Here is a 27,605-nt window from a genome sequence, read left to right as displayed (position 1 = left end):
AGGTGCTGTGACCAGGATATTGCATGTTGGGGCACAGGCCAGAACACCATGTCCTGCTCCAACCCTCACCAAGCTGAGAGCCACCATGAAAAACACTGTGAATGCCACCACTGCCATCCACCTCAGCCTGACAAAGCCTTGTCTATCTGTGTTTATGTCCCCGTGTCTGCATGGGCCACAGACCCCTCTGGGACATGAGAAAGAGACACAAGCTGCGGACTTTTCAGCTTTTATTACAAAAACAAGGAAGTGATTCCAGCCCAGTTTTCCAGTAAAAGTCTGCAACTCAAAGTGTGACTTGGTCACGGCTTCTCTGGCTGGGGAGTAGGGCTGGTAGACAGGTGCAAGGCTTTGCTTTGACCACCCAGCACTTCATCTTCCCCTGCTCCACGCTGGACACCTAATGCAAGTATAAGTACGTCTTGCAGCTGCTCACTGGGCCTCGTTGAAGCGGGTCACCATTGTCTTGTGAAGCGTCTCCTTGTAGGACTCGGTTGACGTGACCCCATAGGAGCTGCCTCGGGCACCCAAGCCAGAGCCTCGCACCCGTGTCTGGGCCTGTGTGAGGGAGGCAGACTCTGTTAGTCAGCCAAGGTTACAGTAGAGAGCGCTGGAAGACAGGGACAGGATCCTAGCAGGCTCACCTCAATGGGAGTCACAATGCCCTGCTTCTTGCGGCCCAGGCCACTGCCCTCTTTCCAGCCCATGGCCTGGAGCATGCGACTGCCAATGTTGTCACTGCCCAGCCCATCCCGCGTAGGCTGCTCAAAGTCCCTGCAGGGGACAAGGGCACAGTGTGAGCGGCAGACCTGCTGGCCCCAGGTCCCACACCTAGCCCTGGGCACTCACACAGAGGCTGCAGACATGCCGCTGTACTTTCTCCTCTTGGACTCCGGTGGCTCAGGGATGCCATACTTCTCTCTGCGTTCAGCTGCACGGTCCCGGTACTTCATTTGCTGAAACAGTGTGTGTGTGAGAATGAAGGGGCTGACAGCTCTTTGCAGGAAACATGGGCACAGCTGGGGTGGGGAGGCCCACAGGGAATAAGATCTGGCCAACAGGTCTGAGGTCCTGCAGCTGCCAGTCTCCCGCCAACACAGGGTAGTTGGGAAGAAGCCCGTGCGTGGGGACAGATGTGAGGTGGCTGATGGCAGCCAGGCTGTGTCTAGCTGAGGAACCTGCCCGCACCAGTTGCCTGTATGACAGATGGGCTGCTTGGCAAGGGACCAACGGATGGAGCCAGGGAGTGGGTCACACCTCACCTCCATGTCATTCTTCTCAAGTGCCTCCAGCTCATTTTCTGACAAGTGGGCTCGCCGGTGAATCTCAAGGTTTTGCTGCAAAGGAGGACAGGAGGAGAAGTGAAGCAGCCGGGCCAGGCCAGGCTGAGGTTCCCTGCCAGGCCTCCCTCAGTCACCTTGTGGAGCCCAGAGAGCTGCTGGTGCCGGATGAGTGCCTCCTTGCTGGGGAACTGGCGCCGGCAGAGCAGACAGGCCAGCTTCTGCCAGTCGGTGAGCTTCTCCTCCCGCTCTGGGCCCCCGCGTTCCTGCTCCTCCTCACTGTCACTCTCCCCGCTGTAGGCTGCCACCAGCCCCCTAGGTGGGCTCTGGAAAAGGGGAAGGCAAGAGGTCAGGCTTGGCTAGTTCACAGCCTCCTGCCCTTCTTTCTGCCCCAGGCACTCACTGGGCGGTCATCGCTGGCCAGTTTTGGAAGGTCCATGCTGGTGTGCTGTCTCTCGGCTAGTGCTCCCTGGGGTGGAAAAGTCGAAATGTTAGTTCCTTTGTCATGTCCGACTCTTTGCAATGCCATGGACTGTAGCCCGCCAGGCTCCTCTGTCCATGGGATTCTCCAGGCAAGAATACTGGAGTGGATTGCCATGCCCTCCTCTACGGGATCTTCCCGACCCAGGGATGGAACCTGTGTCTCCTGCATTGCAAACAGATTCTTTACCATCTGAAGCACCAGGGGTGGAGGAACAAGGAAACCCAGGGACTCCACGGAAGGACCAAAGGGATGACAAGCCTGGGGACAGAGCACAGATGGACGGCCACAACACACCTTCTTCTCGAGGATGGCGTAGCCTGCATCCGCGGTGGCTGACTCCCGCCTTTCGTCGTCTCGCAAGTTGCTGATGGGCTGGAAGCTGTTTTTGAAGTTTTCTTTTTGTTTGTTGAGACTGCGGGCCCAGCGTTCCATGTCCTTGGCAATCTAGGGATGAGGGTGTGTGGGGGGTGAGGCTCCTAGAAATCTTCCAACTGCTGGGGTCACCAACTCCAACCACTGCCCTTATAGCAGCCCTCCCCTTCCTGCCCTGCAGCCTCAAGCAGAAGGAGAGAGAGAGAGAGGTTAAAGTCCCCATTTCTCTGTCATCCTGTCATTGATGCTCCTCGGCAAGCCCCTCCCTGGCTGTGTCCCCATTCTCCTCACAGGCGTCCACGCTACTAGGGTCGCTCTGAGTTTTCATCATTCTGAAATGCATAGAATGGCTTGCTCTGCATAAAATTTTAATTAACAGGTGTGATTCTACGCCACATTCTGTATTGATGCCCAATCCCCACCTAGGCACACCATCAGTTTTAGAATTTACAGCAAGGCAAGGGAATACGAAGTTCTTGCTTCTAAGTGTTGCACCCAGACTGTCACACTCTTGCTCCTCAGACAAGACATGGAGGTTCCCTCCAACTGCCCACCACCACAGAACACTGCAATGGCTGTTTTCCTGCCCACCACCTGATGGGCCTGTAAGAAGTTCTCTGGCATGTGTATATACAGAAAGATGAACACACACCCTCAGCTGGGGTTCTGGGCCCACAGGAGCAAACCTGTGCATCTGTTTCCCTAGGCAGGGCTAGCCTGGCTTCAGGCGTGCTCAGACCAGCCCATACTGTCACCAACAGCACAAAGGTTCCCACCAGGGGACAGGGAAGTGGATAGGCTGCACTTGGATGGCAGTGGCCACCTCAGGAGGGTGGGCAGCCCCGCCATGGAACCGAGGAGACAGCCCTGGCTCAAGGTCACACAGCACAGAGCAGAGCTGGACCGGGAGCCGGGTCTCTCTCAAGCATAGATACTGCCCAGAAGACACCTAACGGACAGTGACTGCTGGACTCCCAGTGTTCACCTGTTGGGCCGTCTTGGTCTTGTGCTTTTCCTTCTTCTCTTTGCCCTCCTTGGTGGGGGCCCCTGTCTCCTTATGCCCGTCAGTTGACTGCTCCAGGGCAGGAACATAGGTCCGCCTCTCCCCATCCCAGTACAGGTACTGCTGGCTCTGGGCATTGTAGTAGTACTGGGGGTGATGGGGGAGAAGGGGCGTGAGGCAGGAGTGAGACAACAGGGCTGCAGACCCCACCCCCTCCCCAGGCTGCCCCATCACCTGAGAGTTGGGATCATAGTAGAGGCCGGTCTGGGGGTCGTAGTAGTAGCCAGATGTCTCATCATACTGGTAGGTGGAGACGTCAGGAACAGCTGGGGAGTAAGAAGTGGGGGGGGTGTCACACACCTCGCTGCTTTGTGAAGGAGTTCCCCCGCCCCTTGCTGCAGGCTGTGGCTACTCACGGTACTGGCTGTAGGACTCCTGGGTAGACGGACTCGTGGCCGGTGGCAGGGTAGAGCTGGGATGGGTGGGACTCTGTAGCTCTGACTTGAGCACAGCGGGTGATATGATGGTGTATGACTGGTCATGGGGTCAAGAACAGGGAACAGGGCTCAGTGTCTGCCAGTGACCCCATGTCACCCAGGAGCCCCCCAAGGACCCCTCCCCCTTGATTTCCCTCACCTGGCTGTTGGCAGCGCCCTGGCTCCCGCCTGCTTCAGCTGCTGACTGTTGGTAGACGCCAGGAGTGGCACCAGGCTGGGCACGGGAGAAAGCCTGTAGGGACACAGAGTCCACCCCAGGCTCCAGGGAAGTCTCGGGACCTGGGAAGGGCAACGGAGAAGAGAGAATGTGAATGGCAGGGCCCAAGACCCTAGGCCTGCCAGTCCCCACTGTGGGCTTGGTGGAGACGCTGGGGCTCACCTGCTCCGGCCGGGTCCCCTTTGGTTCCAGTGATGCCAGGGCCCTTTGTGCCCTTGAGGTAGCCATGGGCATAGAGAGAGGACTCTGTGCCCTGGCTGCCGCCATAGCCCTCATCCTGTTGGTAGTAGCTGTAGTCGACCGTTGGCTCCTCGGGGGTGGCCCAGGCACCCTCCCCACCCTGGGAGGCCTGAGGGGCAGGTGGGAGGGGCTCATTAGCAGAGGAGGTGGCGTAGAAGGGAGGGGAACCGGCTAAGAGGCATCTGCCCACAAGTGAAGCTAGTGTCTGTCTGCTGACAGAAAGCATGCAGCCTTCAGACAAGGAACACCGGGCCACAGCAGAGCGGGGTGGTGACAAAAACAAGACTGGAACAAAGACACGTGCCAAAACACTCCCAGAGCTGACACTTCTAGGTGTTATATGGTTGGGGGTCAGACCAGGGAAGATACCATCCCCCTCTTCTCTATTTTCCTCTCCCAATTTTCTTACAGCCACTTCTAAGTTCCTTTTTATCAAAAAAAGTTGAAACAATTCACAATGACACATGACCACCAAACAGAAGAGAAAAGCAGCTGCGTGGCCCTGGAAAGGGAAGCCTGGGAGGAGGGGCTGGGGAAGGGAGCTGCCGCGAGGCCCCTGCAGCCCACACCGGCAACCACCAGGAGAGGGTTTCCGGTCCACGGGAAGCCGCCACAGCAAGGCAGCCCTCCTGTTTGCAGAGAGGGAGCAGGAGGGTGGAGGCAGCCCAGGTACAGGGGAGCTGGGGTGGAGGGGAGTCTCTGAGTACCTGTGAGATGGCCCACTGGGCCGCAGCAATGGCAGTGCTGGCCACAGAGGCAGCATTGATGCGACTGCCTTCATTGGAGGCCATATCCCTGGGGAGGATGTCAGAGACTGGAAGTGAGACAGGAGGCCCCAAGGTGGGGGGCAAGCTGAGAAGGGACACGGGTGGAGCCCTGACCTCTTAGAACCCTTGGCAAACTCAACGTTGATGGTCTTGCCGTCGATGGTGAGTGGTGGGTGTAAGGCCTGCAGGATCTGTAGCAGCTGGGCTGCCTCCTGGGGGGGGGGCAGGGCAGAAGGGTCAGGCCCGGGGAGGCCCCCGGCTCCATTGCCCCATTTCCAGGTTTGGGACCGCGGTTGGGGGGCTAGGGTCAGGGTCCCTCCTCCCTGCCCTGGGGGCCGGGACCCTGGCTGCCCGGCCCCCCCCTGTGCCGCCCTCACCACGATGGTGGAGAGCTGGATAAAGGCGAAGCCACGGTTCAGTTGGGTCTGCTTGTCCTTGATGACGCGTACGTTGGAGGAGGACAGCACTGCATAGGGTGCCAGGGCCCCCAGGATGGAATCCATGGTGCTGTGTGGGTTCAGGTTGCGCAAAATGATGGCTGTGGGAAGGGACCCAGCATTAGGGAGCACCAATAACCCCCTCCAGCCCTGCCCTCTGCTGGCTCCCCACTGCTTCCTCTCCCTGGCCTCCATGTTCTTGACCCGCTGCTTCCTCCTCCTTCTTTCTCTCTGCTTGTCAGCCCAAGTCCCAGCTCAGTCACCTGCCTGCTGAGAATCGTCTCAACACACCCTTCAAGTCGAGTTTGGTAATGTTCTTCTTCTGCTCTCCCTACATTATGTGTCTGACTCCCAACCTGGAGGACCCCGGGAAGACTAAGTCCTGGTCACCACCAACTCTCTGGCCTCGGGGAGCCCAGCCTAGACACCCTAAGGCAGGGAGGAAGGAGCAATGGACTCACTGTCGTTGGCGTTCTCCGAGCTTGGCTCTGAGCCCTGTGACAGGGCCTGGGAAGCCAGTACTCCCTGGGCCTGGTAGGGCTGTGGCAGAGGCAGCAGGCCCTGGCTTAGCTCTCGACCCCCCAGCGGCAGTGTCTGCTGATCCAACCTTGCGCCCAGGGGCAGCTTCTGCTCCGCCTCTGCTAGGGGCGTCAGGAAAGAGGCCGGTGACAAATGGGAAGGAGCTTCCAAGCTGGTCACCCTCCTTCCAGAGCTCTGGCCCATCACCCTTCGCCCCCCTCCCCACAATGTCCCAGGAAGAGGGAGGTAGGAAAGCTGTACCTGACTTGGGTACCCCACATTTGAAGCACTTCTCGCGGCGTTTGAAGTTCTGGACACCACACTGTGAGGCACAGGCCAGGCTGTCAGAGGCAGCAGGGGGTGGGGGGTGGGGGCTTTCCGTCGCACCCTCCAAACGTGGATCCAGATATCTTCCAGGGATCCCGCCATACCCCAGGAAGGTCTCAGGGTCGGGGGAGGGGGGAGCAAGGGGCTTTGGGGAATGGCTGTCATTCTCAGACACACGACCCTTTACACAGTTTCAAATTTCTCCTCAGAACCCACCCCTCAACTCAGGAGTCTGTAACCCACCCCCCACCTCTGTTACCAACTGCTGTCTCCTCCAAGGGACCACTCAGAGACGTTTCCGCCTCCAAAGTCCTTTTAGTAGGTTCCTCTTCCCAAAACGTACTTTCCTTCTCAGAAACCTTCATCACTTTTCTATCCTTAAAAAGTCAGTAGCCCCTCTCCTGCCAGGCCTCACCCCTTCATCTCGCAGTTGGATCCTGCCACTCTTGAGAAATAAATCTGCCTTGGGCATTGAAGCCTCTGGAGACCCCCCAGTTTTCACCACATTTCTGTCTCTGATCCGCGGTCAAGTCCTGAGCACTGTTCCCATGCTAGGCTCTCCGCAGGATGTGGCCTAACAGTAGGGAGTGGATGTAGCACAGAGGGGCAGCAGGTCAGTCTGGGAACGGTCACCACCAGGGACTCCAGGAGAGGAGTGGGCCTTGGTATAGTCCACATGGCTGTTTCACCTGAGAGGCCCAGAGGTTTGGTTTTGCTCAGAAGTGCTTGCTAGCAGAGGACACAAGACATTTTGTGTAGCTGGTGTAGGAGGGTGGGGAGAGAGGCAAAAGCCAAGGCTGGAGAAGTAAGGTGACACTAGATCCCAGAGGATCGTCACACTCACGTTCAGATGTGTGCAGATTTTCGGCAGAGGAGGAGGGACGTGGTCAGAAGTGGGTGTGAGGAACGCCAAAGGTAAGGGAGTGGGAGACAGGCAAGAGGCCAGAATACCAGAGAGGGGCCCAGGGCGACTGTCTGGAGGAGGGGTGAGGACCATCCTGCACAGTGGGAATGGCAGTGGAAGGCGTTTGTGTGATGGATGTGACAAGACCAGAGAGCAATAGGATGTGGTAGATAAAGGAGAGGAAAGAACAGACTGCCCTAGTTTCAAGGAGTATCTGAAAATACAGGAGAGATGGAGTAAGTCCTCCTGTCACTCTCTCCAGAGAGGTTCGGCATCTGCCTTCTGGTATTACTCCTTTCATTTTCAAACAAAGAGGCACCACCCAACTCCCCGCCTCCGTGCCCTGCCCCCGCCACTTTACTGGGCAGAGTTCTTCTTGGGAAGAGGCTCAGGGCCCCCTGCAAGCTCTCAGGACTCCCTTTAGGTCTCAGGGCTGCCAGCCGGCTGCAGGAGGTGGGGTTGGCCTGAAGGGAGACCTGAACCCACGGTGGCACCCACAGCCCATGATCAGGAATAAGACACAGCTTGAGGTTCCATTTCTCTGAGCCTCAGCCTCCTCCCAGGGAACATGACCACAAAGACCTACAGCTTATACAGTCAGTCTCTACGGACCCGGCTTTGTCAGGGGTTGGGTCACCTGACACAAGCTCTCAGAACACCCTACACGTTATTGAGGACAACAGCTGACAGGTGCTGTTCCAAGTTCTACCCTCTCACCACCGTATTTCAATCCTTCTGACCACCTCTGGGTATTTAGTATTTGCATTTTCGAGATGGGGAGAGTGAGGCAAAGAGAGGTTCAATACTCTGACCAAAATCAAGGGAGATTTTGAGGGCGTCTAATTTCAGCCAGTCTGGCCCTGATGCCCACTTTTCATACACCATGTTATCCCTCCATCGTCACTAGTCACTCACATAAATGTCTCTGTGACGTCTACTGGGGCCTCAGACAAGATTGTGCTGCATGAGGGCAGAGCCTGGCACCGAGTTCAGTATGAATTGGCAGCTGGATGGGTGGACGAGGAAGGGGGTCAGGGTGGGGGCAAGGGGCAGTGCTGCTGGAGCTGAGCCAGTTCCTCCATGCCCACACCACTTGGAGGCCCCAGGGAGACAGACACGTCGCCACCCCTGCTGCGGCTGTCTCAATCCACGGCACCTGCTGCCCACTGCCCCTGTACCTTATTACACAGCCAGTCCTCATTGATCTTGGGCTTGGGGTCGCTGTAGTGCATGGACACCTTCTGGCCCAGGATGTTGAGGGAGTGCTGCAGGGAAAAGCAGAGCACAGTGAGGCCTGGGCAGCAGTGCCCCACGCACCGTTTCAGCACAGGAGAAGAGAGTGAGCGAGCCCTTCAGCTGGATGGATGAGGGACAGGGAACGGAGGGAGGTCGGAGAACTGACAAGGGAAGAAGGAAGGGAAGGAGGGAGGGAAAGAGCCACAGCCCTCGGGCGCAGCTGTTTGCTGCCTTTCCGGGCACGCACACGTGAACACACTCCACCAGGCACACAGTGCTCGGCTGCCCGAAGCTTGCCGGACAGTGAGGCAAACCCCCACTCAGCCCTGACACTGCCAGGCCACACCCAGAGCCAGCACTACACAGGCTACACTTGGGATGAGGGGGGACAGGGAGGGGAGGGAGAGGAGGGGAGAGAAAGAGAGAGAGAGCGCACGCGCGCTAGTGCTGGAGAAGGGGAGAAAGAAAGAGCCATATTTAAAAGATGGACGGTCCTGCTGTGAAGCTGTCTTCCCATGGCCAGCTGGGTCCTTGGGCCCACTAGCCTGTGGACCAGCAGAGATGGCCCCAGGGCCGCCCCTGCCGAGCCCCCTTGCACCACATCACCCCATTCCCCCTCCCCCCACCCGAGGCACAGGGCCCCATAGCAGTGAGCTGGGCTCTGGGTGGGTGAGCAGAAGCTTTGGGTCTCTGAAGGTCCCAAAGCTGCTGAGTTAGGAGCCCATGCCAGGCTGGGGGAGCGAGCTCCCCTCCCTTTCGGACAGCAAGACTCCTTGCTGGGAGGGCAGGCCTGTCCCCAGTGGAGACTCCTGGGCAGGCCAGGTGCAATGGGAGGGGTGGGGTACCAAAGTGAGTCCTGGTGAATGAAACTATGACCCCTGACTGGTACTTTAGATCAACAGAACCCTGCTGGCCTGTCCTATGGAAATCACAGGGCCGAGCTCACAGGGAGAGAGCTGGCAAAATGGGACTTGCTAGTTAGTATGCCAACAACTAAGTTTCCCTAGCAGCTGGACTTGCAGCGGTGCCTGAGTGGAATGAAGTCCTGGCTCTGCCTCACCCCAGGGCAGGGTGGCCCCTGGGGAGTGGGCACCTGGGTGGAAGAACCCCCCTACCACCCCCAAGGCAGCCCTTCCTCTGAAAGCTCAGCTGGGAGAGGAGGAGAGGCAGAGCTAGCGCCTGACCAGCGGGAAGTGCCAGTGGCGAGTGTGGGCTCTTGATGGGAAGCCCAGTGGGTAGCGAGAGACAGAAAGAGGAGATAGTGAGGGTCAGGAAGGGGTAGAGAGAGGGGTTGGGGGGGATGGGACACAGGACCACAGGGCAGGGAACTGTGTCCATAAGAACCAGGCGATGGGGAGCGCTCGATTACAAAGTAGTATTTGTTTGGGGGGGGGTTCAAGTGCGGCAAAGCAACCTGATTGGCTTCCATCCATCGTGTAGCGTCCTGCAAGTGACTAAACTCGACGAAGGCGAAGCCCCGGCTCTGACCTGGAGACAGCATTCAGATACAGACGCAGTGGGTTAGTCAACAGCTTTGGACACACGGCGTTCCCGGGGGCGGGACCCGAGGGGAGAGGACTGGGGGTGGGGGGCAGAGAAGGAAGTGGAGAGAGGAAAAAGGAAGAAAGGGAGAGAGAAAAGCAAAGAGAGAAAGACCAGGGTGTGGGAAGCCAGGGAGATGGTCGGGAGGGGCAGGAAGGAGGGAAGAAGGGAGGCAGGAAAACACAGCCGGAGAGGAGTTGGGGGCTGGGGATACACACACGGCAGCTGGGAAGAAAGACAGAGAGATGGGGGCTCAGGCACACCTGCCCAGACAGCCTGGGGTGACAGAGATGGAGAGAAGGAGCTAGGAGGGAAAAGGTACAAGGAGAGGTCTGTCTCCAGAGAAGGAAGGAGGGCAGAGGGGCAGGCTGATGGTTTTACATGGACCAGAATCAACACTGGAATGGTGGGGCCCAGTACGAGGCCAGGGCAGCCCAGAAGGGGTCCCACAACAGGTGTGTATTGGAAGGAGCAAAAGAGAAGTGGGGCTAGGCTGCTTGGGGAGGCTGGGGAGACTCCGGGACCATCAGGAACCAGGGGGAGTCAGGGACACAATGTCCCCCTCAGCCTCACCACTGTGCAGAGAAGGTGGGACTCCCCAGGGAGCCACCTCAGGGCCAAGCTGGGAAGACCAGCTGGCTACCCTAGCCCAGGTCCTCCAAGATGGCAGGAGAATGGGGGGGCCAGGTGGTCCAGGGAGACCTTCAAGAATCCATAGGGCCCTGGTAGGAGTGCCCGGGGCCACAGAGGGGGCTGCACCTGGGACACCACCCCAGGGAGACCAGAATCCTGCCAGCCTGGCTAGGGTGCAGCAGAGCAAGACCAACATGCTACCAAGAGAGACTCCAGGCCTGGCCAGGGCTGGGAGAAGGATCCAGGGCTTGAGGCCGCCGGAAAGCAGCTCCTTCTTTGGAGGTGCACACACTGGGAGGGCTTAGACACGGCGGGGCATGCTTGATCTCCAAAAGAATAACCGTTAGGATGCACAGGAGAATGAAACGGTATAATTACAGAGAGAGCGAGAGGTAGGGACAGAGACACACACACACACACACAGAGAGATGGAGGAGTGGGGAAGAGACTGAAGATGGAGAGAGAAGCCCAGGAAGAGTGAGGCCCCACTGGGCCTGACTTGGGCAGCCTGGGCCAGAGATCCTGCAGAGACACCCCACCCCACCCACTAACTTCAGGCCAGCTCCAAGCAGCCTGCAAGAGGGAGGGAGGGAACGAGCGAGGCCAGAGACCTGGGCTGTTCCTTGGGATGCACTCTTGGACAAGAGCCATCCCCTGGCTCCCCTCCTGGGACACATGGGTAGGACCTACTTTCCGGTCAGAGGCTGTTACCAGAACAGTGTCAGGGAGAGCAAGGAGCAGGGGAAGGAGAAGAAGAGGGAAGGAAGGGTGTCTACGAGGGGGACGGGGTTACCGTCTCAGATCCTCAGAGTCCCACAGAGGATGATCCCCGGAGCCTGGCCCTGGCCCTGCCCCTGGGGAGCACTCAGCACAGCTCACAGCTGCACCCCCTCCCCAACAGCCCTGCATCAGAGGCTCCTGGCCAGAGCTGTGAAGAGGGCGGGAGGAGTGGGGAGAGAAGAGAGGGTACCCCCAAGTGGCCCATTCCCAGCTGTGGCAGGAAGGCAGGGTGGGGAGGGTGGGGGAGAAGGCAGAGGCAGGAGGGAGACTTGGAGGCTGAGGCTGGCCAGCAGAAGGGGAGGGTACTGGAACGAAAGCTCACCTGAGGATTTGTTCCGCATCAGCCGGACCTCCCGCGCTTGGATGCCATGGGACTGCAGCTGGCCACGGATCTGTACGGGGTGATATGGATTGGGGCAGGCTCAGCACAAGGGGGCTGTGGGTACCAGGGGCTGGCTGGAGGTCTCCGGGACCCCAAGAGGGTCACTAGGGGTTGTGCGCACATTGTATCCACTCCCTCTCTCAGGGATTCTCCCACAGTGATCACAGCCCCGGCCCCCTACCAGTACCCAGTCTCAGCTTTCAGCCCCAAACTTGCAGAGGGAATCAAAGGAAGGAAGGGGTGGGGTGCAAGGTGAAGCATGGCAGTGTAAGGACCTTCAGGGGAGGAGACTGTTGACAGAGCAAGCGAGCCAGCAGCTCAAGAATGGTGGGCAGGGGTGGTCTGCCAAGGGGCTTGGTGCAGCCACAAAGTGAGGAAAGCTGGGACACAAACCTGGCCCTTCACGAACGGACTGCCCTCCGGCTTGCATCGAGAGAGACCCATGACACAAGCCCCAAACTGGGAAGGACTGGGGTCTGAGCAAAGCCCAGCCATGGACACTAGATCACGAATGGAGTGGGAACTTGGGGTGGAGACCAAAAGGCACAGCTGTGGGGTGTGGAAAGCTTCCTGGATGACCTATACCAGGCGAAGCTGCAGATGCAACCTGTGATTTGGACCAGGTGAGGCAGGGTCCTGAGGCCAGTGGCGCCTCTCGCCAACAACTGGATGCCTGTGCTGGGCACTCTGGGCCAGTGGCTATAACGCCTCTGGGCCTCAGTGCCCTTACCAGGATCAACAACAGATTGGAGGTTCAACAGGCACACACGAGAATGGAGAAGAGAGATTCACAGGAGATCAGGATGGCAATACTCAGGGAGGGCTCAGGAAACGGCTAGAACATGGGCTCTGGGGCTCAGCTGCCCAGGTTCAGACCCCAACTCTGCTCTGCCACTTGCTGGCTGTGGGAACTGGGGCCAGCTGCCAGGGGCCTGGCCTCCTCATCTGTAGGATGAAAAACACAGAGGACCTTCCCGGCAGGGCGGCTGTGCATGTGGCTCATCATGTGACAGATCCTCCACAAATGGGAGCATGCAGCTACTGCCTGACCCCAAACAGGGCAGGTGGGCCAGACCTGAGAGCTCTCAGACACACAGGTGGGGTTTTCTCTGCGACAACACAGGCAGCCAACAGGTTTCAGGGGAGAGCTGAGTGGAGCCTTCACAGGCCGTGAGGAGGAGGAGGAGAACTGGGTAGGGTAGCAAGGAGGCTATTCTAGTGGCCCCCGTGGGGTTTTCCTGCTCACGAGGGGAAGTTGGTATGGACAGGGAGGGAATGTCACACAGGCAGACGGGGTGGGAGGGCTGCAACAGCAGTGAAGGAAAGAGGACCCAAGGCTCTGTGCTTGTGCCAGTGAGGAGATCTGGGGCTGCTGGCAAAAGAGAGCAGGGGATAGGGAATGAGAATAAAACCTCAGAAAATCCCATGGGGAGCCTCCCCAGCCTGCAGGGTCTCCATATCGCCTCTGCCACCAGCAATATCTGGCAGTGGGCCTGGCGAGCATCTGGCCTTTGATCGGTATATGCAGAAGGGATGGATAACCAGCAGAATGAGTGGAAGGAATGCTCTGTTCCCTCCCACACCCACCGCCACAGCCCCCTGACCAAACCAGCCTGTGCCACGCTCCTCCCTTCCAGACTAGGAGACAACGGGGCCTGCCCCGGGGGCAGAGCAGTGCTGGGGGACAGGGCTGGGGGGAGAAGGGCTGAAAGGTGCTGAGGAGGTGGGGGGTAAGGGAGGGGCTGAGGGCCCTGGAGGGGACCCAGCCTGGCCTCCTGCTCTGCCGCCTGCCCGGGGACATGGGGAACACGTACATCATCCTCAGTGGCTGCCTGTGGCAGCATCCTCAGCATGACGATGTTACTGGCCTTCTCCTCCTCCTCCTCCTCCTCCTCCTCCTCCTCCTCCTCCCCTTGCTCGGTCCGATAGTCCTGGTCCCGATAGTCGCCGTCTCGGGGGAAGCCTGGCGGGCCGGTAGGGCTGTGCCTGTGCCGCCGCCGCCGCCTACGCTGAGTCTCGGAGCCCGGGGAGGCCTCGTAGGAATCCTGGCCAACAGAATGAGACAAGAGACACCAGGCGGGCAGTCAGTCTGAGGGTGGGCCTAGGGGCTGGCCGCTGGCTCTCTGAGGCAGGCAGGCTCTGAAAGCCAGGGGTGGGCGGGCTCCGGCTAAAGGCTCGGGGCAGGCAAGGTGGGCAGGCCCTGAACTGCAACCCTCCTGGGGTTGGAAATTCTCCCCCAGATGCTTTGGGGGGCTGCTTTGACAGGGAGTGGGGGAGAAGCAGAGGGCAGTGTTGGCGTGGGGGAGGAACTCCCACAGACAGGTGAGCAGACACCACTGAGACCTCCCTGGGAAGAGACTATTGGAGGTTGGCACACTAAACCCTGCACTCTTTCTCCCCCCCTCCTCCCTTGCCAGCTCAGCTAGTACAAGCACAATTGTTCCCCATGCCACAGAAGGCCACACGTCACTTAAGACTCCCAGCCTGGGCCCTGTCACCAAGTTGTGGGTTTACGAATCACTTAAGACTTGGGCCAGGGTCAGCCAGCAAGGGCTGGCAAAGATTGCGAGGGCTACAGCGCTGCCCCTTGGTCCCTGATCCTCTGCCTGGCCAGCCCTCCATCACCACCATGCTCCTTCCTAACAGAGTGTGGTCACTGGATTCCTGGGCATTGCTCAAACCCTTCGCTCAGCACTAAGCAAGGCAGGCCTGGGTCCATGCCCATCCTGCCCTCACGGGGGCCAGAAAACTCAGCTCTCCACTCTTCCTGGTCCACCCAGTGTTGTGGACACATCCAGGCACATCTCACAGCTGGCACCAAGGAAGCCTGACTACCCACCACGGGGGTCTTTGTGCTGGACCCCCAGAGGGTGGCTGGCCGCCCATATTCTGCTTCCCAGGGCTAGGGTTGCAAGGATACCCTTCCCATTCCTCTGTGCCCATGTGGACCAGGGCCCTGAGTATCCCCTCAACCTGGGGTTCCCATAAGGCAAGGCTGCTTCGTCCCCTCAGATGGGGGCTCCCTGATGGTGGGCATCATGCCTCCCCCTCAGGCCAGGGCTAACTATCCAATATGGAAGTGGCTAGCTGGAGCTCAGAGGAGAGTCCTGAGGGGGCTTTCCTTTCTGTCTAGGGGCTCTGCCACCACTGGGGATGCCCACACTCAGCCTCCCAGAGCCGCTCTGCTTGCTGATACCCATGTGACATCCAGGTGCCCTCTTGACCCTAGATGCTGGGTCCCCAAACTGGCTGGGAGCAGGCAGTAGAGGGCTTGCAGTGAACCCTGAAGAACAGGGAAGAAAGGAGAGAGGTGGTGGCCAGGGGCCCTCAGAAGTACAGAGACAAGCACGTGGAGGTCAGGGAGATCCAACCTGGGAGAGGAGCCCTCAGAGAGGGGAGTGGAGACAGACCCTTCAGGTGAGGCAAAGCCCTTGAGCACAGTCTGAAGGCATGGGAGTGGAGAGCTACTGCATGTGCGGCTGCAGCCAGATCGTGGCCCTGCAGGAGCCGGCCCCTCAGCCCTCACCTCTGCACTCTGCTCCTCGGACGAGTCATCATAGTCATGCTTGCCCTCCTGGCTGCCATACTCGCGGGGATACGAGCGGTAGTCCATGTCTCTGTAGTCGTGATCCCGGCTACGGTTTTCCCCACCGTCATCCTGTGAACGATCGGTGGCTCCGTAACGGCCAGTCCTGTCTCCACGTCCCCCTCTGGGGAAAGAAGGATGGAAAGGGATGAGAGGACAGTCCTTTCCGAAAGAGGCAAGCGGGGAGGGGGACCCCACCCACTCCCCCCTTCGAGGCCCTCAGCTCCAACCCACAGGGATCCCTAAGGCCAACCCCTAATCCCCAGGCTGCCACCACCCCTCCCTCAAATCCAGCCCACTTCTCTCCTTCCCTTCCCCACCTCTCCATTCCCTCACTGGGCCTTCAGTGTGGCCCCCTGCCTGGTCTCCTCACCCCCATCCAGGCCTCCTCCAGTTCATTCTCTCCACCCTCAATGCAAGTGAGTGTTTCATAAGGCAAAGCCAATTAAGCCCAACCACAGTGCTCCTCCGATGACTCCCTCTTATTCTCAAGACACCAAAACGTTCACCAAGATGTTACAAGGTCTGCAGGGTCCTGTGGGCTGAGGTCCCTGCCGACCTCTTTCACTCCAGCTCCCTGGGCACTGCACCACTCTGCTCCTCTGTTTCACGGTCACCTTGCTAGTGCTGGCAGCTGTTTTGTTAAAATTTATCCTACTAAAATAACTGTAAAATAATTAGCTCAACATTGATTTAATGTGCGTTTCTTTGGTGATTCAAAAAATGACTAGAATGAGTTTGGAGAAGGGACCACATCTGTTTGGTTCACTGCTGTATTCCCCAAAGCTTAGCTTAGTGCCTAATACTCAGCAGGTGCCCAATAATTCTCTTTTGATAAAATAATGACTCTAAAGAGCACTAAGTCCTAACCACTGGACCAGCAGGGAACTCCCAGTATTCTATATGCAACCAACACATGTCTACTTAAAACAAGAAAAACTGGACACCAACATAGACTACTACTAGCAGGATCGTAATCCTGGTTAGAAATGACACTAGAATGTCCGTTATCAACACCATGATTATTATTCTAAGAAACTAGCTAGTAAACAATTAACAAAGGAAAAAAGATTAAAAGCTGGAAAGGAGATGGTAAAATTACTATTACTTGTAGATGATATGAGGATGTATCTGCCTCTGCCTAAGAGAATTAATGGAAAAATCATTACAAATAAATCAGTAAAGATACTGTGTTCAGAAATTAATATGCAGAAATAAATACCTTGCTGGTATTCAGGGAGCCACTGTTCAGAAATCGGAAGATTCCAAGTATAATTGCATCAAAAAGGTTAAATACCTAGACATATACAAGATCTTATGACTATACATCATACATATGAGCCAGGATTCATCTGAAATCAGTCAAAGATTCAAATGGAAGAAATGAAACCATAGAGGAAAAGAAGAAACATGAGATACTTTTTTAATAATCCTGAAATGGGGAAAACTATGACCCAAATCAAGAAGCCATGCAAGAAAAGGCTATCAGATCTGACCATATAAAAATAAAACGTATCTGTTTGGGAAAAAAACAAAAACAGAAAAACAAAAACCATCACGAGCCAAGTCAAGACAGACATAAACAAGGAAAAGATATGGGAAAAAAAAAGAGAACTGGATTTACATAAAATAATACAGTTGCCCCTTGAACAAGCACTGACCCTCTGCTCTGTTTGTACAGATGGTTTATATTTGAAAAGATGTTCTATCTCACTCAACAAAAGATGAAAATTAAAACTATACTGGACAGTTCATTTTTGTAACACTTAAAAATTTATTTTTGTGTATTTTCCCAAATCTTTTTTTGTGATAAATTATATACATAATTAACAAAAATGTTACCATTTTAAAGGGTACAACTCAGTGAGTGGCACAATGTACACTCACAATGTTGTACAATCATCACCACTACCTATTCCAGAAGCTTTTCATCACTCCAAACTCCATACTTTAATTAAATAATCATTCCCCACCCCACCTAGCAACCTCTATTCTCCCCTGTAAGTTTGCCTATTCTATGCACCTCATATAAGTGGAACCATATATTTATGCCTTTGTGTCTGGCATGTTATCTCAGCAGAATGCTTTCAAGATTCATGTTTCAGAATTTATCAGAATTTCGTCTTTTTATGGCTACCACATCTGTTGACAGACAACTGGGTTATTTTCTCCTACTGGTTATTTTGGGTACTATGTATAATGTTGCTATGAACACTGGTGTACAAGTATCTGTTTGAGTCTAGTTTCAGTTCTTTAGGGTACATACCCAGGAGTTGAACTGCTGAATCCTATGTGTTTCCCAGTGATAAAGAATCCGCATGCGCAATGCAGGAGACACAAGTGATACCAGTTCGATCCCTGGGTTGAAAAGATCCCCTGGAGTAGGAAACGGCAACCCATTCCTGTATTCTTGCCTGGAAAACTCTATGGACAGAGGAGCCTGGTGGGCTACAGTCCATGGGGCTGTAAAGAGTAGGGCATGGTAACTCTAATTTTTTGAGGAATTGCCAGTATTCCATAGCAGCTGTACAATTTTATATTCCTACCAGTGATGCAGTTGCCAATTTATCCACATTGTCATCAACACTTGTTACTTTGCCTTTTTTTCATGTGCTTATTGGTCATTTATACCTCTTCTTTGAAGAAATGTCTATTTGAGTCTTTGGCCCATTTTTGAATTGGGTTTTTCTGTTACTGTTGTAGGAGTTCTTGATATATTCTGGGTGTTAATGTTAATCCCTTATAAGATATATGATTTGCAAACACATCCTCCCACTCTTTAGAATGTCTTTTCATCCTTTTGAATAGTGTTCTATGATGTACAAAAGTTTCTAATCCTTCAAAAAACATTTATTTAATTTTTTGGCTGTGCTTGCTCTTAGTTGTTGCAGTATGCAAGCTTTTCCCTAGTTGTGGCATGCGGGCTCTCTAGTTGAGGTGTGCGAGTTAGTTGCCCTGAGGCATGTGGGATCTTAGTTTCCTGACCAGGGACTGAACTCATGTTCCCTGCATTGGAAGTGTGGAGTCTTAAGCACTGGACCACCAGAGAAGTCCCAAAGTTTCTAATCATGATAAAGTTAAATTTATTTTAAAAAAATGCTAATTTTAGATTTACCATTATTATCAAAGATAATAGAATTCTCATATACACGTCACACAGTTTCTCATGTTAAGAGAACCATGGTACATTTGCCAGAACTAAAAAGTTAACTGATCTATAGATTTTATTAGCATTTCACTATTTTTCCACTACTATCCTTTCTGTTCCAGGAGTGAATCCAAGACATCACACTGCCATTCAGTTATCATGCCCCTAGTTTCCTCTGGCCTGTGAAAGTTTCTCAGTCTTGCCTCGTTGTTTTTTTTTTTTTTTTTCTTTTTTTTAATGACCTTGACAGAGTTTTGAAGCACGCTGGTCAGGTAATTTGTGGAATGTACCTCAACTTGGGTATATCTGATATGTTCTTGTTATTAGACGAGGTTAATAGAGCTGAGCCACCCATCTGATCACACTAGATCTCAGGTGCTTGCTATCAACATGATTTACCACTGGTGACGCTGAACTCAATCATCTGGTTATGGTGGGATCTGCTGTGAAGTTTCTTTTTCCCTTACACTCTATTCTGTAGAAGCAAGTCACTAAAATCAGCCCACACTCAAGAGGAGGAAAAATTAATCTCTACCTCCTAGAGTGGGGAGTATCTACATACATTATTTGGAATTCTTCCATAAGGAAGATCTTGTGATCAAATGTTTTTAACTCAACAAATCTTCAAAAGTCCAAATGTTTGACAACAAACTGTTGGCAGGGCTGTATGGGAAATAGGCACTCTCATATTGGTGGTACGAGTGAAAACAGAATGATCCCCATGGAGGGGAACTTGGCAATAGCTGGCAAAACTAAAAATCTATATGCTTTCTGACTCTCGATCTTCCTTCTGGGAATTTAATGTGCTGAAGCACTAGTACGCATACAGAAATAGTATTCAATGTGACACCGTTTATAATAGCAAAGAACAAGAAACAACTTAGAAGAGTCAGGAAAATTCTGTTTAAAAAAAGACTAATGATGGGGAGAGGAACCCCATCAAATATTAAAACATATTATAAAGGTGGAGCAATTGAAATACAAAAGGACAGATCAATGAAACCAAATAGAGCCCATAGTACACAAACACATATGGACATTTAGAATCAGCCAAAGGTTGTATTTCAAATGAACAGGGAAAAACGGATTAGTCAATAAACACTAGTTGTGATAACCCATCTAGCCTAGGAATTGGCAAACCACAGCCAGGGGGTCAAATTCAGTCACCTAAACTACTGTGTTCATCAACACAGCTATACTCATTCATTTACATATTGTCCGTGGTTGCTTTTAGCAGAGTGGCTGTGACAGACTGCATGGTCTGCAATGTTGAAATATTTACTATCGGGTCCTTTATAGAAAAACTTTGTTGATCTTTAAGAAAATAAAGTTGCTTATCTACATCATTTCTTCCATTAAGTAAATTCCAGATGAAGCAAAAATTTAAATTTCTGAATATTCACCTTAAAAATATTAGAAAGAAAATATTAGAAAAAACTGATTACCTCAAGAATGGGGAAAGTCTTTATCAGCAAGACAAAACCGAGAAGTCCTAAAATTTTTTTTAAGAAAACTGATAAATCTGTCTTCATAAAAATTTTTAAACATCTAGAGTATAAAAAATACCATAAACAAATAAACATGTGATAGAGAAAATATGGTAAAATGTTAATGGTAGAATCCAGTGGATGGGGATATAATTATATATTACAAATTATATTTCAACTTTGCTATATGCTTGAAATTTCACAATAAAACACTGGCAAAAACCCATAAAGCTCAATGATAATTAACAAATGGGAAAAATAAAATGTTTCCAGACATTTTAGTTGGTTTGCAATTTTTCATAATTGTTTGTTCATTTATTTATTCATTCAACAGATAGTAATGTAACATTTGCTACGTGTCAGGTACTATCCTAGGTGCTGAGGATACTGCTGTGAATAAAATGAAGTCCCTGCTGTTGTGCTTGGCTTAGAACACAAATTGTTTCTTTAATGGTAGATGCCTAGAAGTGGCTGGTGTTAGAGATACGAGTATTTTTAAGGCTTTTTATATAAACAATGTGTTTTTTCATATTTGCTTACTGTAGGTATTCCTCACTATTTGAACTCGAGTCATCAGAATTTTTAGAACTGAACAGATCTGAACAAATGTTCAGATGAAATCCTGAACTGACACTCAGCACCTCAACCCTAAAATTTGGATACTGACCTCTTGCTATCTAAACTCAGGAAGGGAGGAAATCTGGATAGCAAGCAATACTCTTCATTGGCCACAGAACACTTGGGCTAAATACCTTCCAAAGGTATTCATAATACATTTATAGGAAGCTGGACTGAATCATAATATAAGAGGGTCTCTACAAAATGAGTATATTTCTGGAAAACATGAATTGCTATAATTGGCAGAAGTAGACAAAATGATAATAAAAAACCCAGGACCCTTTAAAGCTGAGTTTTACCAAATGTTCAAGGGACAGATAATTCTTATTTATGTTTCTCCAATAAAGAAAGAAATAGCAAAAGCTGCCCGATTCATGTCATGAGGCCACCCTGATTCAATGCCAGATCAACACTGGAAAAGGAAATTATAGGACCACATCACTGATGGACAATGATGCAAATATCCTGAATAAAACAATTATCTAACCAAATTAACAGTGTTTTAAAAGTATAATGAATTTATTTAAATAATTTTTCTTCCAAAAATTCATGAGTAAACATTAGAAAAACCCAAACTGAGAAACATCTACAAAACAACTGACATGTACTCTTAAAATATATCAAAGTCATAAAAGACAATGACTGAATAACTATTCCAGGTTAAAGGAGAAAAGACAAAGTAGCTCAATGTGATGTGTGGTCCTGGATTGGATACTAGATCAGAGAAAAACAGCTAAAAGGATGTTTTTGGAACAACTGATGACATCTGAAAGCAGACTTAAAAGACAAAAGTACTGAATCAATGTTAAATTTCTTGATATTGATAAGTATCCTGTGGTTATGAAAGAGAAAGTAGAAGGAATTGTAGTATTTTCTGTAGTATTTACTGCTCATGTCTTCCACTAACTCAAAAGATTCTGAAAAAAAAGTTGTTATGTATAGAAAGGGAGAAGGAGAGGGGAAGGGAGAGGGGAGGAGAAAAAAAGAGAGGGGGAAGGAGGAGGGAAGGAGTAGGCTTGTAGGTAGGCAAAGCAAATGTGGCAAAATGTTTACAGTTAGTGCTTCTGGGTAGAGGATTAAGGGAGTTCATTGTACTTGCAATTCTTTTTTTGGCAAATGTGAAATTTTTTCAAATAAGAAGTTATAAACATATATATATACATACCATGATCAAGGAGGGTATGCCTTAAGAATATCAAGGGTGCAATTTAATGCAATTATGAAGTTGATAGACAAAAGGAGAAAAAAGCACGTAATTATGAAGTTCAATACTCATTTCTGATTGGTCTTAGCAAAACTAAAATTAGAGAATTTTCTTGACTAATTAAAGACTACATTTTAAGAGCCTCAATACACATCACACTTGATGCCAAAGCAAAGGAGGTTGCCTATCAGGCCTGGACCGATTTAGAAAGACAATAAAAATCAACAATGATTGAGTAGAAATAACAAGAGAACACAGCAGAGATAAGGTAACTTACAAAAATCAACAGCGTTCCTTTACCCCAGCAAATAACAGCTTGGGGAAAAAAAGATGCCAATAAAAACTACTGAAGCACCTCTGAATTACTTTAACAAACAATACACAACCAGATTAAATTTAAAAGCTTTTGCACAGCAAAGAAAACCATCAACAAAACAGAGACAACTGACTGAATGGGAAAAAATATTTGCAACCAGTACGACCAATGAGGGATCAATATCCAAAATATATAAACAGTTCATAAATTCAATATCAAAACAAACAAAAACAAACTTGATTTAAAAACAGAGAAAACCTGAATAGACATTTTTCCAAAGATGACATACAGATGGCCAAGAGGCACATGAAAAGATGCTCAACATCATTAATCATCAGAGAAATGCAAATTAAAACCACAGTGAGATACCACCTCACACCTGTCAGAATGACTATCATCAAAAAGAACACAGACAACAAATGCTGGTTGAGAATGTGGAGAAAAAGAGGACCTTCATACACTGTTGGTGGGAATGTAAACTGTGCAGCCACTGTGCAAAACAGTATGAAGGTTTCTCAAAAAACTAAAGACAGTCCACTCCTGGGTATATATCTGAAAAAAAAAGATCAAACACTAATTCAAAAATATGCATGCACCCCAATGTTCACAGCAGCATTATTTACAATTGCTAAGATACGAAAGCAACCTAAGTGTCCACCAATAAATGAGTGGATAAAGAAGATGTGTTACACACACACACACACACACACACACACACACACAGGAATACTAATCAGCCATAAAAAAATGGGATTTTGCCATTTGCAACATGGATGGACTTAGAGGGTATTAATGCTAAGTGAAATAATTCAGACAGAGAAAGATAAATTCTGTATGATATCACTTATATGTGAATCTAAAAATTAAAACCAGTGAAGATAACAAAACAAAAATAAATTCACAGATATAGAGAACTAGTGGTTACTAGTGGAAAAAAGGAAAGGGAGAGGGACAAGACAAGACAGGGGAGAGCATTAAGAGGTACAAGCAACTATGTATAAAATAAATAGAACTTTTTGAAAGACTTGATAACTTTTTACATTAAGCTACAAAATGACTAAGTCAACTTCGAAAAATAAGAGCAGAGTAGGCACTATTAAGACGTTCTATAAGCCCACAGAACACTAAGGTTTTGTAGAAGAACAGCAAAAAGACCAGTGCAACAAATCAGACCACTCAAGACAGAGCCATGTACATGAGGGAACTTGAGATGAGGTACCACAAATCAATAAAGAAAGAATGGCCTATTTTGGGGGTGATACTAGGAACACTGCCCACTATATTGAGGAAAATAAAACCAGAACCTACACTGTAACTTATTTAAAAGTGGACTCTAGATGGATTTAAAGACCTGAATGCAAAAGGTAAATAAAGTTAGAACAATCTTTGGGATCCAAAGATAAGAACAGAGAACATTTTTCAAAGGACAGATTTTAAGACAAGAAAGTGATGAATTTCAGCACACCAAAATTAAGAACAGGTATCCACCCTTGAGAGAATTATTAAATAAGCGGTAGCAGACACACCCCATGGTGTCCTTGGGACTAATTAGAAGCAAAGCACTAACATATACATAGCAATACAGACAGATCTTTAAAATGCAGTGCTGAGTAATACAAAGCTCAGGAAACAGAATGAAGTTACAGTCTTCACTGTGTCATTTGTGTAAACGGAAAACACTCCAAACAGCACCACATATTTTAGAAGGATACATTTCAAAGACAACAGAGCAGCTGCCTACAGCTATGGGAATTGCAAATAAAACAGGAAAAAATAAATATGGCAAGAGGTGGTCTTGTACCAACCTGTGATAGAAACATACCTTGAACTGGAAAAGTATGATTAACTCAAACCCTTGCACTTGAGGTTCTTTAAAAGCCAAAAGAAAGCCAGTGGCTTTACCTTGTAGTGAAGTGTGAGGCAAGTAAGCTACCTACTCAAGGTCAGAAATTGCCACAGAGCACTTCTATTGAATACTGCTGCTACTGCTAAGTCGCTTCAGTCGTGTCCAACTCTGTGCGACCCCATAGACGGCAGCCCACCAGGCTCCCCCGTCCCTGGGATTCTCCAGGCAAGAACACTGGAGTGGGTTGCCATTGCCTTCTCCAGTGCATGAAAGTGAAAAGTGAAGTGAAGTCGCTCAGTCATGTCCGACTCCCAGCGACCCCACGGACTGCAGCCCACCAGGCTCCTCCGTCCATGGGATTCTCCAGGCAAGAGTACTGGAGTGGGGTGCATTGCCTTCTCCTCTATTGAATACTATCCAAAATCAAATGCCTTTCACAAGACATTTTGAAAGGTCAAGGCTGAATAACACCTGATGATAACCACATCTCAAATTCGGGCTCATCACTTTTCAGAAACCAAAACATTATAATTCTACATTTTTCAAAAGGGGGGTGGTAGCAGAAACCCTTTGTAAGGCAATAAAAAATTATTTCCTCCTTGACTTTTTCATAAATCTACTGACTTTTGATAGAGGCTCTCTGGGACAGTTAGGTCTACTTTTCTATACAATCTTTAAATGTCAGGAATGAATCATCTACATTAGAATCAAGTAAGGTGATCCACCAGTACGGTAAGGGTATGGTCTAGGATCTCTGTATTTTACCAAGTGTCCCAACTGTTTCTGGTTAGTCCCAGAGTTTAAAAATAACTGGATAAGAGTATCTACACCAACTTCAGCCCATCCTGTCCCTGAATCCCAGATCTTAAAAAGGCCGTGGCTGAGTAATACTATCTGACCTGGTTTGCCCCATACATTTTCTGGGCAAATTTCTGACTCTGAAGGCAACCCCCCCCCATTCAATTCCTCAAACCCAAAGCTACAGTCCACACCTCTCCCCTGAGAATCCACAGGCACTTACAACCCACCCACTGCCCACCTGTCACCCACCTTTGTCTGTCCTGCAGTGGCTGTCCATACCTTCCATACCTACCTGAGTCATCCAAAGTGGAAACCTGGGCATCAGTCTCCATGCCTCCTTTTCTCTTGACCCCTTCCCGCCCTGCAACCACACGTGGCACCTACCAACTGGAAACTGTGTGGCCTCCCTTTTGAGACCCTAAGTGAGGAGAAGGCTGCAATCTTATTTGTTTCGTTTATGAATGCACTCCCAGAGCCCAGTATATGTCCTGGCTCTTGAGTGTCGAGTACATGTTTGCTGAAAAGAAACCAATCATCTGTGACACTGTTCGGTTTTTTTCTGCCCAGATGCCCCCTCCAGGCACTTTCCTGGATCGATTCTCACACAGGGACAAACTTAAGCTGCTTGGGAGAGGGTGAGGGTTAGCAGGGAACTCACCGTCTTTCATACTCCATGTCCTGACAGGGCTTGCGAGGGCTGCTGGGGCCCCTCCTCAGCCGCTGGCTCCGTTTCACTTCCCAGCCACCCCCAGTGCTGCCACCATGATCTGCCAGCCTGGGTGATGCCTCCTGCAAGGACTCTGGGGGAGAGCAGAAGGAAGAAAGAGGTCAGGGCAGTTGTGGCAGAGAGGGTCTCCTTGAGAAATGCTTGGTGCTGAGGCTCTCTGCTGTCCCCAAGCCCAGCAACACTGTATCCCAACTCCTAGGGCTCCTGAGGATTGGAGCAGGAAGGCAGCCCTTATTTGGCCTGCTGCTTCCCTTCCCTACAAACGCGAGGCTAGAGCCGGCCGCCCTGGAAACAGCACAGCCCTGGGCAGGCACAGAGCATCTTGCAGAGAGACCTGGTGGTGCCACCCATCCTGGGATCACAGCTTTGCCATCTGAGACTGGTAGACAAGCTCAAGCCTGGAGCTACTTGCCCACGGGGTCTCTCAGTGCTGGATGACTTGTCTGAGATTGGGCACATTAGGCACAGAGGCAAGTTTTCATGACAGGAGTCCCAGGCACCCACCAGGCTCCTTCTATGAGCTGCCAGGTGCCATTTCATCCTCCCAAGATGCTGGCTGCCCACTATGAGACGGCAGGAGATCAAGAAAGGCTCTGGGGTAAAGGGGCGAACTTGGCAATGAGACAGCTGCTGCCTCCCTAGGCTCCCGGCCAACACAGTTTTGGCCCTCACTCGGCAACTGGCTCGGCCCTGAGCCTGTCTCTTCTGCACAGCCAGGTTCCCCAAGACGGCTCCTTCCCCAGGGCTCTGGGCCCTAGTTATTCAGAGGTTAAAAGCAGCCCTTTTGGAGCCTGTTTTGAAGCACTGTATTATTCTGCTGGAATGGGAGAGCAGTCACTTCACGACAACCCTCAGGGCTGCGGTGAGAACTAAGGAGGGCCGAGAGCCATGTGACCGGGCCAGGGGTCACCACAAAGTATCCCTGAATCTTCAGGCCCCACCCTCTGAACAACAATCAAGCAAAAGTCAGGCGTTAACAGCACCTGCCCAGCACTAGGTTGCCACCACACCTTTCCTTCATGTATACAATCCTACCAATTTTCTCTTCCTCCTAAAGTCTCAGGGATTGAGAGTTACCTGCTCCCAGATGGGTAAGACTTAGAATCACAACCAGGGAACCCAGTGGATGAGAGCCAGAGACAAAACCCTCAGTAGATCTGGCAAAGGCATCCATAACAGATAGGGACCCAAGTCACAGCCTCGAGCCCCGAAGAACTACGGGCCAAAACCACGGGCAGGAACTCACAATAAATACGGGCCATAATCACACAGGCCCCCTTTCACAGAATAAGCATCAGAGTAACCGATACGAACCTCCCCTCCCCCCCCAAAAAAGGAGCCGTCAAGTCTTACACACCTTCCTTGCACTTCCCGCCCCCACCCAGTAAGTGGATTACGGCCAGTCCTAATTAGACTTTCTATGGGTAAGGACCCCCTCCCAATGGATAAAGACCAGAGTTACAGACAGAGGTTCCGAGGATAGAGGCCTGAGTCAGATCGACTATCTCCCTTCTCCGCCACCCAAGAATAAGGACCAGAGCAAAAGAACACTTCCCCATGGGTTGGTTAGTACCAAAGTCACACACGAAAGCAGGGAGCACAGTTTTTCGGCTAAAAAGAAAAGTCGCAGACAGCGGCCTCCCACGGAAAAAGTTCGGCGTCGCAGACACGGTGAGCCATAGGAGCCCACTCCCATCCGTCCCTCCCTTCCCCCAACCCGCGTGCACCCATCCAGTGCCCCAATCGCGCACGCGCCTCTGCTCTCAAAATGAGAAAAACAAAAACCAACAAAAAAAGACACCCTCTCCCAGACTCAGACGGTGCCAAGCATCAGTCGGTTCTGCGCGAAGCCCAGACCAATCGACCACAGTCCGCCCTCACGGTTCCTCTACGCAACCCCCTCCACCCGCGGCCCCTTACCTCCACCCCCACGACCAGCGTCGACGCTCACCTTCTCCACCCGGGCTGTCAAGGGAGGGCTCCCGGACATCACCTCGGCCCGCCGCCACCTCCTCCAACTCCCCCAGCTCTGCCCGAGCCGGTCTGCGCAACTACCAAGTCCGAGGCTGGAGGCGAAAGGGCGGAGGAGGGGGAGGGGAAAAGCGCCAGGCGCGTTGCCCTCCCCGGGAAACCCACTGCCGCCTACTCCCAGCCGGCCGCGAGCACTAGCACAAAATGGCGGCGACGAGAAAGGAGCCGGTGCTTCGACCACCATCCACCTACTAAGGGAGCGCGCTCTGGCCAACCCCGTC

General features: G+C 51.3%; 1 protein-coding gene across 26 annotated transcripts; it reads right to left on the bottom strand.

Annotated features, from left to right (window-relative positions):
• Positions 1 to 213: 213 nt before the first annotated feature.
• RBM10 (RNA binding motif protein 10) lies at positions 214 to 27,576 on the bottom strand. 26 transcript variants are annotated; one of them, XM_081567110.1, is made up of 24 exons: positions 27,274 to 27,576; positions 25,285 to 25,426; positions 15,147 to 15,330; positions 13,435 to 13,665; positions 11,561 to 11,630; positions 9,698 to 9,771; positions 8,226 to 8,312; positions 6,078 to 6,138; positions 5,759 to 5,938; positions 5,238 to 5,398; positions 4,975 to 5,072; positions 4,801 to 4,888; positions 4,016 to 4,202; positions 3,776 to 3,915; positions 3,556 to 3,673; positions 3,374 to 3,465; positions 3,122 to 3,286; positions 2,059 to 2,208; positions 1,684 to 1,749; positions 1,418 to 1,606; positions 1,263 to 1,337; positions 850 to 956; positions 645 to 774; positions 214 to 558 (listed from the first exon to the last, which is right to left on the bottom strand). In XM_081567110.1, the coding sequence occupies exons 1-24, from the start codon at positions 27,566 to 27,568 to the stop codon at positions 433 to 435; spliced, it is 3,216 nt and encodes a 1,071-aa protein (XP_081423236.1). In that variant the 5' UTR covers positions 27,569 to 27,576; the 3' UTR covers positions 214 to 432. The 26 variants fall into 26 exon arrangements, with proteins under 26 accessions (XP_081423236.1, XP_081423237.1, XP_081423238.1 ...); XM_081567111.1 differs by having other exon boundaries at positions 5,759 to 5,935; XM_081567112.1 differs by having other exon boundaries at positions 5,241 to 5,398; positions 5,759 to 5,935.
• Between the last annotated feature and the right edge of the window lie 29 nt (positions 27,577 to 27,605).

Source organism: Giraffa tippelskirchi, chromosome X (genome assembly GCF_054371585.1).
Source record: "Giraffa tippelskirchi isolate mGirTip1 chromosome X, T2T-mGirTip1v1.2.pri, whole genome shotgun sequence".
Lineage (NCBI taxonomy): Eukaryota > Metazoa > Chordata > Mammalia > Artiodactyla > Giraffidae > Giraffa > Giraffa tippelskirchi.
The sequence above is the reverse complement of the archived record's forward strand: the minus strand, read 5'-3'. Positions and strand labels throughout refer to the sequence as shown.

What these genes read in the sequence shown, in the direction of transcription:
- RBM10 (XM_081567110.1), bottom strand. Translation starts at nt 27,568, where the DNA reads ATGGTGGTCGAAGCACCGGCTCCTTTCTCGTCGCCGCCATTTTGTGCT. An exon ending in CGCTGGTCGTGGGGGTGGAG is followed by an intron (nt 25,427 to 27,273) that starts GTAAGGGGCCGC and finishes GCTCTCCCCCAG; the next exon opens with AGTCCTTGCAGGAGGCATCA. An exon ending in GCATTGTGACTCCCATTGAG is followed by an intron (nt 559 to 644) that starts GTGAGCCTGCTA and finishes TCCCTCACACAG; the next exon opens with GCCCAGACACGGGTGCGAGG.